Raw genomic sequence first — 13,013 nt, forward strand, 5'->3', positions numbered from 1 at the left:
CCAGAGGACTGCCCTGCAGACGCAATGGATTCCCATCTCATCCACCTATGGGAGGCCAAGGCGGGTACACGCCTCTCAGTAATTAAGGAGCCTAACAGGTTATGGCGCCCAACAATAACAGTTAAAAAGTTAACTATTCAAAATTAGTTAACCAGCCTGCTAGTTAGCAGGTCTTAGCTATATTCCGATGTACAACACTGCTGACAATGCTATGCCGAGAAAAGCGCCCTTCTAAATAAATCACTATTTTTTTAAGAACTTCGCAAAATATTATTTGACACACCCTGTATATTAATATTGTAAACGTATGCTCATAAAACTCCTCCAACGCTATACACAACTTCGGCTGCTCTTCGCTGCACAGGGGCCCCCACAAAGTTTCGATTTGTCGAGAAGCAGCTCTTGGTAATTAACGCAATTAACGCACAGAGCAGTCTGATCCCGACAGTGCTTAATTCCAACTTATTCCTTCCCGCGTCCGTGCACCTACAGCGGTCAGGAGAATGACATTTTCTGAAGTCTCAAAAGGGATCAGGACAGTAGTTACGGCCGTCTGCAAGCCTTTCAATTGACAACGAAGCTAAGAAAACGAGTTAAAAATGATGTTTACATCATTAGTCAACCAAAATGACTAGGTCAGCGGGGGCAGGGTGTTTCCCGCAAACCTATCACGTACCTGCCAAACATGAAAAATAAAGTTTTGATTTGATTTCATCTCGCTAGCTAGCACGTCTTAGCTGTGTTCTGTTGTCCTACAACAATGATAATTCTATGCCGACATAAGTGCTCTTCTCACTCAAAAACACTTACGAATTGCTGACATTACTGTGCGAAAAATCCAGTATATGCTGGGGTTGGGTTACAGAAATGGCGTCTCACGTCTACTCTCGTAGTGGAAACGCAATAGCCAGTGGCAGCAGATCTTGTTTTTCGAAACGACCCCGATTTCTCCTCATGCTGACAGTTGTGTCCCCGCATCTATATGAGCAGCCCCAAGGAGTCTCTGAGAGTCTGCAAAGTATTCGCTACAACGGCGTTCCACGATGCTTAGGAAGTGCATCGAAGAGAGATACCAACCTTTCTTGGCTGCCGGAGCTTAAGTCTGGGAAATCTTCGTCTGGGCTGCGACGACCGATTTCGGCGAACCTCCACATCGAAAGCGCCGAGAGCTGGCCTGCAAATACGAATGTGTATGGGGGTTTAACGTCCCAAAGCAGCCCAGGCTATGAGGGACGCAGTAGTGAAGGGTTCCCGAAATTTAGACCACCTGGGGTTCTTTAACGTGCACTAGCTGACATCGCACAATAAGATACACGAGCCACTAGAATTTTACCTCTAATCGAAATTCCACCCCCATGGCGAGAATCGAACTCGGGTCTTTCAGGTCAGCAGCCAAGCGCCACAACCACTGATCCACCGCGGCGGCCTTGTGTAAGGTAACCCCAATTTAATCGAGAAGACGCAACAACAGTAGTGGTTACCCCAGCATCATTAATTCGTTACTGAAAGGGAGCATGAAATGATATTGTAGCGTAAGCTACATTGGCCACAAACTTGCAATTTCGCTGCGGCGGTGCTCCGAGGAGACACAGAGACCGACCTTGAGCCGTTGCCTAGCAACCGCCGCAGCTGGAGGACGCCGCGCCATCTGGCATGACGTCACACCGCTTGCCTCGTCATTGCGTTCGTCTCCGCTCGCTTCGCCAGCTGTGTCGCATGCCTGCTATCGCTTCGTGTAGCCTGGCATAGCCGAGCTAAGTCACTGTTTTTCAGGTGCGGTTAAGAAATGCACACGAACGATGGATATTCCATCCGTCGTCACTGCACCGCTAAATATGTTAAAGCCATAGCTTCAATCAACACCGAAAATAGCGGCTATTAAAAATGATGCTCCTCCTCTCCCACATCAACTCATACAGGTCGGGACTGCCTGGGGCCCAGCCACTCCTCGTCCCGCCCACGTCAATTCGGCACGCCCAACGAGAGGTCTCTCCTGACTGCCCATTCACGTCACCGGAGTGAGGATGGTTTACAACGCGCGGGTATGGTGGCTAGAAGGGGCAGGTGACGCGACCGGGAGGCGAGCGCCGCGCTTCCATTTCACGCAATGCGTAGGTGGCGCTGCTGTCCGTAGTGCGATGCGGCGAGCGCGCTGTGATATTGGCTGCGCGCAGGAAAGGCTGGCTGCGCCGGCTTCACCGCGCGTGCAGAAAGCTGGATTTTTTTTTTTTTTTTGCGTACACGCTGGATGCACCCGCGCAGATTTGTCTGAAACTGAGGTGAAGACCTTTCAGCCTACAGTGATCATCAGTCTGCGTACGCTTTTAGCTCGTGAAAGCGCTCACTATAGGGAGTAATCTTGCGAGTCTCACACGATCTCGCAACTCTCAACGAAAGGAGCGCCACAGAAATAAGCAGTCATGTACCTGCGCAAGCAAACCAGCATGTGAATATAACTTTTATTACACACTACGTTCAGGAACTTATCACGGAGGCATACTGCACAAATGCGAAACTATAAAAGTGACTCGAACGTTAAAAAATAGAAAGCTTAGAGGGTAAGGGACATCATGTATCACATAGACTTACTGCACGTAACAAAAAGAATAAAGTGACTCGTTGAAAAATAGCTTAGACCATCAGAAACATCATGTATCACAGAAACATACTGCACATATGTACCTTATGACTGAAACTATAAAAGTCGCTAATTAAAAAGTGGAAAGCTTACAAGGCACACTTCAGAGCACTCGTCGAAGTTTTAACATCTTCATTCGCTCCCGCGTTTCGTCCCGTTTTGCGTTCTGAGATTTCACGTAGAAATGAAGCCTTGTGCGCACATAGAACTTGATGATTCTGTTTGTGAGTGCTGTTTTGTGTTCTGGGCAGCCTACAAGATTCAACTTTGTAAGTTGGAGAAAAGATACCAAGTCCATTAGGCTGTCGCTTCTTACTTGCTTCACACTGAAGCAGTGGTCTTCTCTCGGTGCTTGGAGTTGGCTTCGAACTCTCCCTTTTTTCCAAAGCCTTTGCATGGAATAAGGGAGTCTACCTCTAGAAGAAGATCTTCAATCATTTTAGCATCGGTAACCTCGACGCTTCTGACTTGGGTTGCATGCACGAACACCGTCGCTTGAATCGCGCTGCTGTCCGACATCACGAGGACTACCTTTTCAAAGTAGAGATTGTGGTCTTCTAACGCACACACAGTGAAAGCCGTGACGTTACCAGAACCAGCGATCTGGTGTCTGGACCAATACACGCTTGGTAGCTCGCATCTTTGAACGCAAAATTCAGATGCAAGAGCCTGCTGATCTGAAACACTCCCTTCATCATTTGCAGTCTGTACGCCTTGGGAAGAGGCACACATTTCGCAACGTTGGAGCTTCGAGGGGAGGCTGCATGTCGACGTTTTCGATTGCCCCTTCTGAGGGGCTTTCTTGGAAAGGTACGACGGAGCATTTGGGTAAATCGTTGGAACCGCGTCGCTTGTAAGCACGGGTCAATCACGGGGAATCTTGACTGTTGCTCCGCTGATCACGTGCGTGAAGTGCCGGACAATATACTGTTCATCAAAGTGAAGTTCACAGAGGGCTGAGTTCTCGTCGAGAGCTTTGTCAGCCCGGGGCACGGCTCGTCGCCATGCTTCAAAGCGTTCGGGGTCCTTTGGCACAGAAAACAAAGTGACACGCTCACCCGACTTCCTTGACGATACGTAGCCAGACGTACAGTTCGGCGCAAAGCAGTGGTTTTGTCTCGCTTTCTTTGCACGATGATCCATTTTCTGGTCCAGGGGCGCTATGCCGGAAGGCCCGAGTTTGGCGCTCGCCCGAGTTTCATCCGAGTTTGCGATGACGCCAGTCAGTGAACGAAGATAGCGCGGAACGTGCGCAGGCAGCGGACAATAAAATGTAGAGATAAAGCCACGTAAACGCGATACAAGCGCACCCTACGCGCCTGTTTCACACTTAAAACACTGCACAATACCAGGCCGCAGCGCTACCTGAAGTTATCAGCGCCATATCAGCAATCGCGAAATCGTGACTTCTCTGCTATCTATCTGCACACTCGCCGCTAGCTGTTTGACACGCCTTTTCGGGCGCGGCAAAGGCGTGTCTTCTTTTTCATGCTCTATCTGTCTCTCCATTTCCAAAGACGAACAGTGCGCACTAGGTGCACTCTTGTGTCAACCCTTTCTCTTCTCTCGAATACGTTAAAAAGCAACAGAAGTTATTATGAACATTTTGTTCATTTCCAAATGTATTTTAAAATGTGAATCCAATGAAGCGTTGTTGAAGAGCATAGCTTTAGGGAATTAACCAAAAATTTGACACATTCTGCCGCTAGTGGCGATAGTGAGACCATAGCTTGCAACGTAGCTTGCATACGAACTAGAGCGGGAGCCGACCGGGCCGAAAACGAGAGAGCTGCTGCGCTGACACGCCGCCGGTAGCGCTGCCTTCGACTGGAATGACTATATGAAGAACGCCTGAGGAAATTGGACGATAACAGATGGACAGCTAAGGTATTTAAATATTTATACAGAAAGAACGTTGACTCACAGTGGCGGAAAAGAACTAGAATACTAACGAGTAAGTATGCCGGTCATGAGGACGGAGAAAGAAAGAGCATTAAACGACAGGTTAAAAACGCGGAAGTTAAAAATTGGATGAATTCAATGGAAAAGAAACATAGTGTAGAACTATATCGATTCTGGAAAAGGCAGATCAGGAAAGAATTTTTCTATGATAACTCAAGAGGCAGTGCCCTACTTTTTGAAGCTAGATCAGGGTGTCTTAGAACGCGCAGCTACAAAAAGAAATTTAACGAAGAAGATGACACATGTGCAGTGTGTGGTAGATCTGTGGAAACAATTGAACACCTCATCATCAAATGTGATGGTATCCATCCGGATGTCGATGCAGGCACAGTCACTCTTTCTGAGGCCCTAGGGTTTAAAGATAACAACGGTCATGTAAATAAATCTGCAGTGGAAGTCAGCAAAAAGCGATTGGAGGATTGGTGGCTGAAAAGCAGAGATGTGGCATAAGGTTAGAATTGTAGGAAACCGTAGGCAAAGGTGATGGAGAATCTTAATGAGAATTGCCAACACAGTAAACACAAAAAATAATAAATAAAGAAAAGCTGAGCATGGTGGCAATTGCCACCACCCCGTTTCAAAGGGGGCGCTCCCATCCATCCATCCATCCATCCATCCATCCATCCATCCATCCATCCATCCATCCATCCATCCATCCATCCATCCATCCATCCATCCATCCGCCCGCCCGCCCGCCCACCCACCCACCCACCCACTTACCCATCCATCCATCCATCCATCCATCCATCCATCCATCCATCCATCCATCCACCCACCCACACACCCACCCATCCATCCACCCACCCACCCATCCGCCCGCCCGCCCGCCCGCCCACCCGCCCACCCGCCCACCCACCCACCCACCCACCCACCCATCCATCCATCCATCCATCCATCCATCCACCCACCCACCCACCCATCCATCCATCCATCCATCCACCCACCCACCCACCCACCCACCCATCCATCCATCCATCCATCCATCCATCCATCCATCCATCCATCCATCCATCCATCCATCCATCCATCCATCCATCCATCCATGACTGGGTAACTACTACACGCTGAATCTGCCTTATTTTTCGGCCATTGCGATAATATATTTTATTGTGTCGTATATTAAAATATTAGTCATGCATCTTCTGGCTTGCATAATACACAAAAGCAAAAAACTGAGCTGCACTGCACCCCCGCGTCACTGCTGCTCTCTGCAGTGCCCTCAGGTGGAGTTCTCCGCTGCTACGGCCGCTGCCGCACCCCGCTTGCTTTTAGTACCATTGCTTTTAGTACGCTCTTGGCGAATCTCAGCGGTAGAAATTGGCCGTGCAAGCGTCTGTGATGCGGTGTGAGAAAAAAATTGCTGTTTGGCTGTATTCAATGATTCATTACGTATACCTGTTGTGTGTGGCGCCTCTTTAGTGCACTACGGATGCGAAGAGCGTGCTACCCAGCGGCACAACTCATCCTATGTCATAAGACGCTGACTAAAAGCTGTGAAGGTGGTGGCGCGCGTATCTGCGTAGTATTTGTTTACGTCGCGCACTTCATGGCTTTGCGTACTGGTTTTGTCACTAACGTCGATCGCCGTTGTATACCGCAGTGACATCGCAATAATATCGTTCGGGCAGATGAGGGATCCTGTTTGTAATAATGGAATCGGACTTAAAACAGAGAAAGGTGTTACGGTGGTGATGTACGCAGTGCTTGCGTGCTGGAAATTACAAACTCTTTATCGCACTGGGTCTCGAGCAGCCACCGTTTGTCGATCCCGGATGTGTTTGACACATTGATGCTGAGCTTTATCACCGATGAAAGGACGGCCAAGCCAAACACCTGTGATGCGATGTTGTTGGAGTAGGACGTGCTCCAAGCACCGTTCGTCATCGTGCTCCGTGTTTGACGCCTTGCAAGCAGGCGTGACGCGCCGTCAGCATTGTGCAGTGTGTTACGTGGTTGCAACAGGCTACAGTGTTGTGCAATCTTGGTATGCGAGCGAAGAAATCGGCGGCTGTCGCCACGTTGCATGTCCTTCGCAGAGGTGCTTAGATTAATCAGCAATTACGTCCGTTTTGCCTGTTATATTTCGATGGTCAACATCGTCGATGTCTGTCAGCAATCAGCACAGCCGCACAGCATACCTGTAGCAGGCAGGGATGTTGGGAGTCGCCCACCCATAGCGCGTACGCCTATAATTTATGTACGGCACGCCGGGGGCGTGACCAATGGGTTTGATTGACAGGTGAACTCGGAGCTAAACTCGTGAACGGTGAAGTGCCCCGAATTCATCTCGGGACTGTCATGGCGGCAGCACCAGCAGCCTGGGTCATCGCTTCCTCTGACGGCAAATGTCAGTACGGCCGGCTGGAGGTGTTTACTGCCATGGCCGACGACGAATTCCAGCGATATTTTCGCCTCTCAAAAACATCGGTACGATGGTTGTGTAACGAGTTAGGCGACGACCCACGCCTGCGGAGAGTGCGTACAGGGCCTCATTCGCTTTCGGTCGAAGAGAAAGTCCTCTGCGCCCCCGGTTCTTCGCGACCGGGAGCTTCCAGGGGAGCGTCGGCGCATACCGCTTTATTGGACGCCACCAAAGCACTGTGAGCCGCTGTGTGAGGGACGTCTCCGACGCGCTTATCGACGCGGCTGTGCAGAAGCGGTGGCTCGCGTTCCCCACGACTGCGGCCGAGCGTGCGTATGTTAAGGAGCGTTTCCTTCTGAGCGGCGGCATCACAGACGTCGTGGGATGCGTCGATGGGACCTACATTGGCGTAACGGCCCCTTCAAAGTCCAGCCCTGACATGGTGAAGGCCAACTATTTCACGAGGAAAGCACATTATTCATTGAACACAATGGCTGTAAGAATGCTCTGTTTTTACTTTCATGCATGTAATGGTTAATGGAATGTCCTCCCATTTATTAGTGATAGTGGTCCGTGTACTGTGCAGTGTCAGTGTATGTTAACGAACCCCATATGGTCAAAGTTATTGGCAGCCCTTCACCATGGCATGACTCATCGCTTGAGTTACTTTGAGGCATTAAACCTCAATAACCACTTCCGTTTATCAGTAACTGAGCAGTTTTGCACCCAGTGTAGATAATTTTTGTATTACCTCATGTTTGCGCATGTAATAAGTGCATGGATTTTTCCAGCTATTTCATGCATGCATTTTAATTGGTTTTTAAACGGTAGCATTTGTGTCACTTGGCAGATTGCATTCTTATGCAATATTCATAGTCGCAATAAATGTTTCACTTTGGCTGAAGTGGAAAAGCTCCTGCCGGAATCACTGGCTTCTGTAAGCCAGGAAAACTGTTCATGTGGAGAAAGTTGAGGCTGAAGCATGCAAACGCGATATGATTGTTGACGCTGAAATTGAACCGGTTGTCTTCAGCATTTCTGACTTGTGCAACTCCTCCTCTGATGAGCCGAGCACTGATTCCAGTGATGAAGATTTGAGTGGCATCGAGGAACTTGTATGACTTGGAATTGATGTGTTATACACATGCTACCGAGGAAAAAGAGAAGACTCATCGGCTTGCTGTGATCACCTATGTGCGTGTGTGGGCGGAAATGTGAAATATGTGTGCATGTGGGTGTGTGTGTGTTGATCAGCCTACTGAGGAAATTGTAACATTTCCATCAAATCATTGCATCATTGCAATTCGTTGCATCAAAGTGTATCGGGCAGTAACTTGTATTGTAGGTGGTGAGGTGGTCGTGTTAGTAGTGTCTGTATAGAAGTAGAATTTGTAAGGGAGTGCAAATAGTACTTTTCCAATTAGAATACGTATACTGGTACACGTCGTCAATGTGTGCAGTTTTTGGAAGATTAATTGCAGAAAAATACAGTGGAGCTTAATCAAGCTTTGTGTCAATTATTCGAAAAGTATCTGAAAATTTGCGAGCAAATTGGATTCATTTAAAACAATTTTGAACATATACTGTTTCATTCGTTCGACTAACTGAGCAGAAATTTATTCAATTATGCTGTCCGAAAAGTTGGAACATTCATAAACCCCAAGGCATTGTCCTCATTTTGTGTGTGAGGGTTAGGAATGGTATGTATGGATGTCTGATCTTCATGTCCTGAAAAGGGATTCCTGGTTTGGTGTTGTCTTGCATTACTGTCAATCTCTGGTCATTTTGACATGTTATGCAGTGCCAGTGTTGAGGTAGCCAGTACTTAAGTTTTGTCCTCAATTTTTCGGAGGTGTGAATGATTTCAAGCTGGCTCTTGCTCAGTTAAATGTGAATTTGTTTCGAGTCATGTCTTTGTTGATACATTGGTCAGGTTTTCGTTTTGTCAAAGGGTGTTGTTCGATGGCTCCACATTTTTTTTTCAGTTTTGGAGCACTTGACTGATTGTGTGTTGGTGTACATCCACTGCATTTTTCCTTTAATTTGCATGCACTAAGATCCATGCCGCTGGCTGTTTCCAGGATAAACCATTTCTCGCAAACACTGCGGGGTCAGCATTCTTGATTGTCCTGTCTCATTGTTTGCTCTTTCGAAGTATTTTTTCCTAGAAGTTTTTTAAGTATTTTGGAACTCTTTTTACCTGGCTGCATGCAAATCCTGCCTGAGCAGCTTCTGCTCTTCTAAGAGAGCAGGGAAATCGAGCCAAGCTAACTCTTGAGGCAGTACTATTTTCTTTCACTGTGTGAATCAACACTATGTTCAAAATTTAACACTTAACACGGGAAAACAGGCCATACCGAGGTGGTGTGTGTAAAAATAATTTGACCAATCAGTTTAAATATACTGCTCTTTTGCCGCATATAATAGCCAAGTTATAGAGCTCTCTTCAATGACAAAGGAAAACGCTCTTTGCTTAAGAACGGAGATATCTTAACAAAGACAAAAGAATTGCAGATATGCACAAGAATGTGACACATATACAGTGAGAAAATAGGCTATTAAGAAGTCTATAACATGTTTTCTGCGCTCCTGCATGAGAAACCAGCATTCGAAATTAACAGACATCTTGCTTCTGAACTTTGCGGTAAGTAAAATATAATTGTTCTCGCCAAGTTCCTTGGGCTACTCTACAGCACAGCGCCAAAGTCGGTCCCAGACTCTTTTGGCGAAGACTCGATCACCCGCTAACCGGTTGCACAGAACAATTCCTAACATGCCAGGTACCTTAAGAGAGGCCCACAAAAAAGTGAGCTCCTCGGCAACGGCGAAATATAAAGTTTCAGACGGCCACTTGTTAATCGGGCCACTGCAGAGCACTCACCACTGTGCTAATTAATTAAACCCGACGAATGAATGTCATCTTTCGCACAAACCTCTCGCTTGCATCTAAAAAGTATAGTCACAATGCTGCAGAATCGGGAAGAAAACCGCCACTGCTGACCAAAAGCCGGTGCGAGCTCATTGACAACAGATTTCGGACAGCTCACATTAACGCGGTATGCATCAAATGAACAGATGCATGCAGTTCATTTCAGAACACGGCATAATATTCAAGCGATTCTGAACAAAACGAGTTTTCTCATTCAAGTCACGCGAAATGCAACTTGCGATGAAAAAAAAAAAGTGAGATAAAAAAGTTTCACCATGCGGTTTTGAACCCACGCGCTCCCATTGCCTGTCGACTCTCTGGAGCGACGCGTTAGACCACACGGCCACAGAACAGCGCGGAGTGATACACCTCTTTTTTTTTTGCGGACTACTTCCGTAGCCTTCACAGCGTTGCACAAGTACCTCTTCGCCATTGGCAGTCAGCTGATGACGGGACCGTAGCGTTGGTAGCGTTCCATCGCGGTGCAAAGCAAAATTTAATAGAGTTTTAGTATAGCGTTAGCGTGATAGCGGACCTAAGGGAAATTACGTTAGCGTGCCGCAAGCAACTTATCCCCAAAGACAGTTTTAGTATAGCGTTTTGAAAATGTTAAACGCCATCTGCTTGACATGGATGCGAACGGCCCTTCTAAAATGGTCGACACTGCCGCTAACTTGCCAAAGTATAATATTTCCGAGTTTTTATACGAATTATTAGTGCAGCGTTCATTTTCGTCTGCAAAATGGCCCCGAAATTGAAATAAAATGAAATAAAGCATAAAATAGTGGCGCCATCGAGTAAAGGCAATGTTAACTACAAGCCATTGGAGCAAGAATATTTGCCATCACATGACGTATAATGTTCAAAAAACTTTTGTAAATTTAATATAAACTCTCTTTACATAATTTAAGTCCATAAAACCCCGCGAAAAACCTCCAAATCTATTTTTGTCTCGTTCCAGACGTTTTTGCTAGATGTCTACTGCGTTTCGGGCCGTTGCAGACGGTAGCAGTGTAGCTGGAGGTCCCATTAGGCTTGCGCGCTCCAGAATCGAGAGCGTATCTCAAAAACTGGGCTGAATTGCGGCTTAAACTTTATCGTCGAAGCAAGGTAAGCCATAGCGAAAAGCAAAAACACCAGTAGTTGCCGGTAAACGTGCCGACCGGAATCGCAAGAGCTGCTGAATCGGCTGAAGCGGGCGGCTGTCGCTTGAAAGGACGCTGCCATGTTTCCACGCTAAGGGCGCAAAAGCCGCAACTGCCGTAACGCTAAATTCTGAAAATTGCGTGAGTACGCTAACGCTATTTCCCCGTTAGCGTTCTGCGCATGCGCACTCTGGACCCGCTATTCCGCTATGCACGCAATTACGCAAAGCCCGCAATACTAAAACTCTCTAATAATGCATGAATCACTCTAAAGCGCTTTAAATCCAAATCTTGCACACTATAAAATGCTTATAAAGGTTACTAAGTGCATTATAAAATTCAACAAACTTCGTTTGTCTAATTGCATACGCAATGCACTTGGTGGAGCGACACACAAATGAAAAGTGCACCGGCGGTTGGCTTACGTGACCCGTTCTTTGCAGACCGCCCAAGAAGCCCCATGAGGTGGCGCCGATGTGATGATAAAGCACGGAATATATCCAGATAACCCAATGAAGTTGGAGGCGTGACAAGGGTGGGATTTTGTCTTGCTACCATTAGTTCACTCATCTGAGGGCGTCGCCAGAGCTCGGGAAGATTCCGAGTTTCAGAAAACTCGGGCCTTCCAGCATAGCGCCCGAGGACACGGACCTGAAGCATGCATGCCAACAAGTACCCCTTCACAAAAGAAACACAGCGAAAAACACGTGGGAGCGCCGCCGAGACGAGCAGACGACAACCGCACGTGCGCACGCATGAGCGCAGGGAGCGGGGAGCGCGGGAGGCATCGAAGTGCTGACCGCAGCGCCGCTGAGGCCACCGCGGTGGCGGCATGAATTGACGGCGCGCCCTTTCGCCGCGAACGCGCCGGCGTTGACGCCACCCACCCTTTCTAGCCACCATAGCGCGGGAGATGTCTCATTAATCTGTAGCGGGCAGCGATTATTAAAAAGGTGTTCTTTATGTAAATGTCCAGGCCACACATAGCCTTTAAATATGAGTACTAACAAAGACAACATTGCATTACAGAATGACGTTCAATATCATTTTGAGGGTCCTTTGAACAAAAACTTCAAAACAAAAATACTTGTCTATTCGTGGTGCCGACTACACATTCCTCCTTCCTCATTCCATCATTGCTGTGCAAATGGGTTCGCCCCCATTGATGGTATTAATGGCAACTTTAAATGGAATGCTAATGAGTTTATTTCTACCATCATGATATGGATATTCTCAGAATCGTATCATCATGGTGTACTACTGAACTGCAGGACTGCTGTGGTCATACCAGTACATAAAGCCGGAGGTAAACTGAATCCATCTATCCATTTAGCCGTATCATTCAGATCAATTGCATGTGAAGTAATGTTACATATATTTGCGCTTCTTGTTAAAAGTTTTTTCTTTTGTGATATTCAACAACTTCACTTACGACGGGCACTGCTATTTCATCTTACTGCGCTCGCTTTCTCGCTTTTTCATCTTACTGCATATTTCTCGACTTTGCTAAAGCATTCGATAAAGTTAATAACTCACTGCTATTACATAAACTAAATGCGCTGAACATTGAACCTGCAGCTCTGAACTGGATGCGTGGATGTCCTTGTTCTCGTGTTCAATTTGTCAGCATTAATGACGCTGATTCGTCTACTGTACCACTTCGTTCTGGGGTTCCTCAAGGATCAGTACTTAGCCGCTTTCCTGTTTATCTTCTATATTGCTGTGGATTGCCAATCCCCTCTGCAATTCTGTAAAGTACTCTGTATACTGAGAATAAAATAAATAAATACCTCTTGCCAAGGAATATGTCCGAAGGAGGGGGAGGGGAAATGAAAAAGAGAGAGGGCAATAAGTAAGCCCCCTCCCCCCCCGGAAGATTAAAAACTCGGTGGCTATGTCCCCCCTTAGCTGAGCGCGATTAGTCAAGGCAGTCAGCTACCGCGCAAAAATATGACACCACGCTTGCGTGAAGGTCGA

At 47.1% G+C, this 13,013-nt stretch overlaps 1 protein-coding gene across 32 annotated transcripts in view; it reads right to left on the minus strand.

The window, feature by feature from the left end:
* Positions 1-13,013, minus strand: part of LOC149347898 (uncharacterized) — a 483,015-nt gene that overhangs the window by 103,627 nt on the left and 366,375 nt on the right. For 28 of the 32 annotated variants that reach the window (XR_016292689.1, XR_016292688.1, XR_016292690.1 and 25 more), the window contains one exon: positions 1,078-1,174. The exons of the other annotated variants lie outside the window; for them this stretch is intronic. Coding sequence is in view for 25 of the 28 variants with exons in the window: in XM_089587619.1 (XP_089443745.1) it covers positions 1,078-1,174 (97 nt within the window). In the remaining 3 variants the exon portion in view is untranslated. The remainder of the gene's footprint in view (positions 1-1,077; positions 1,175-13,013) is intronic. 32 annotated transcript variants of the gene reach the window in all.

Source organism: Amblyomma mixtum, chromosome 4 (genome assembly GCF_055824585.1).
Source record: "Amblyomma mixtum isolate Tamu chromosome 4, ASM5582458v1, whole genome shotgun sequence".
Lineage (NCBI taxonomy): Eukaryota > Metazoa > Arthropoda > Arachnida > Ixodida > Ixodidae > Amblyomma > Amblyomma mixtum.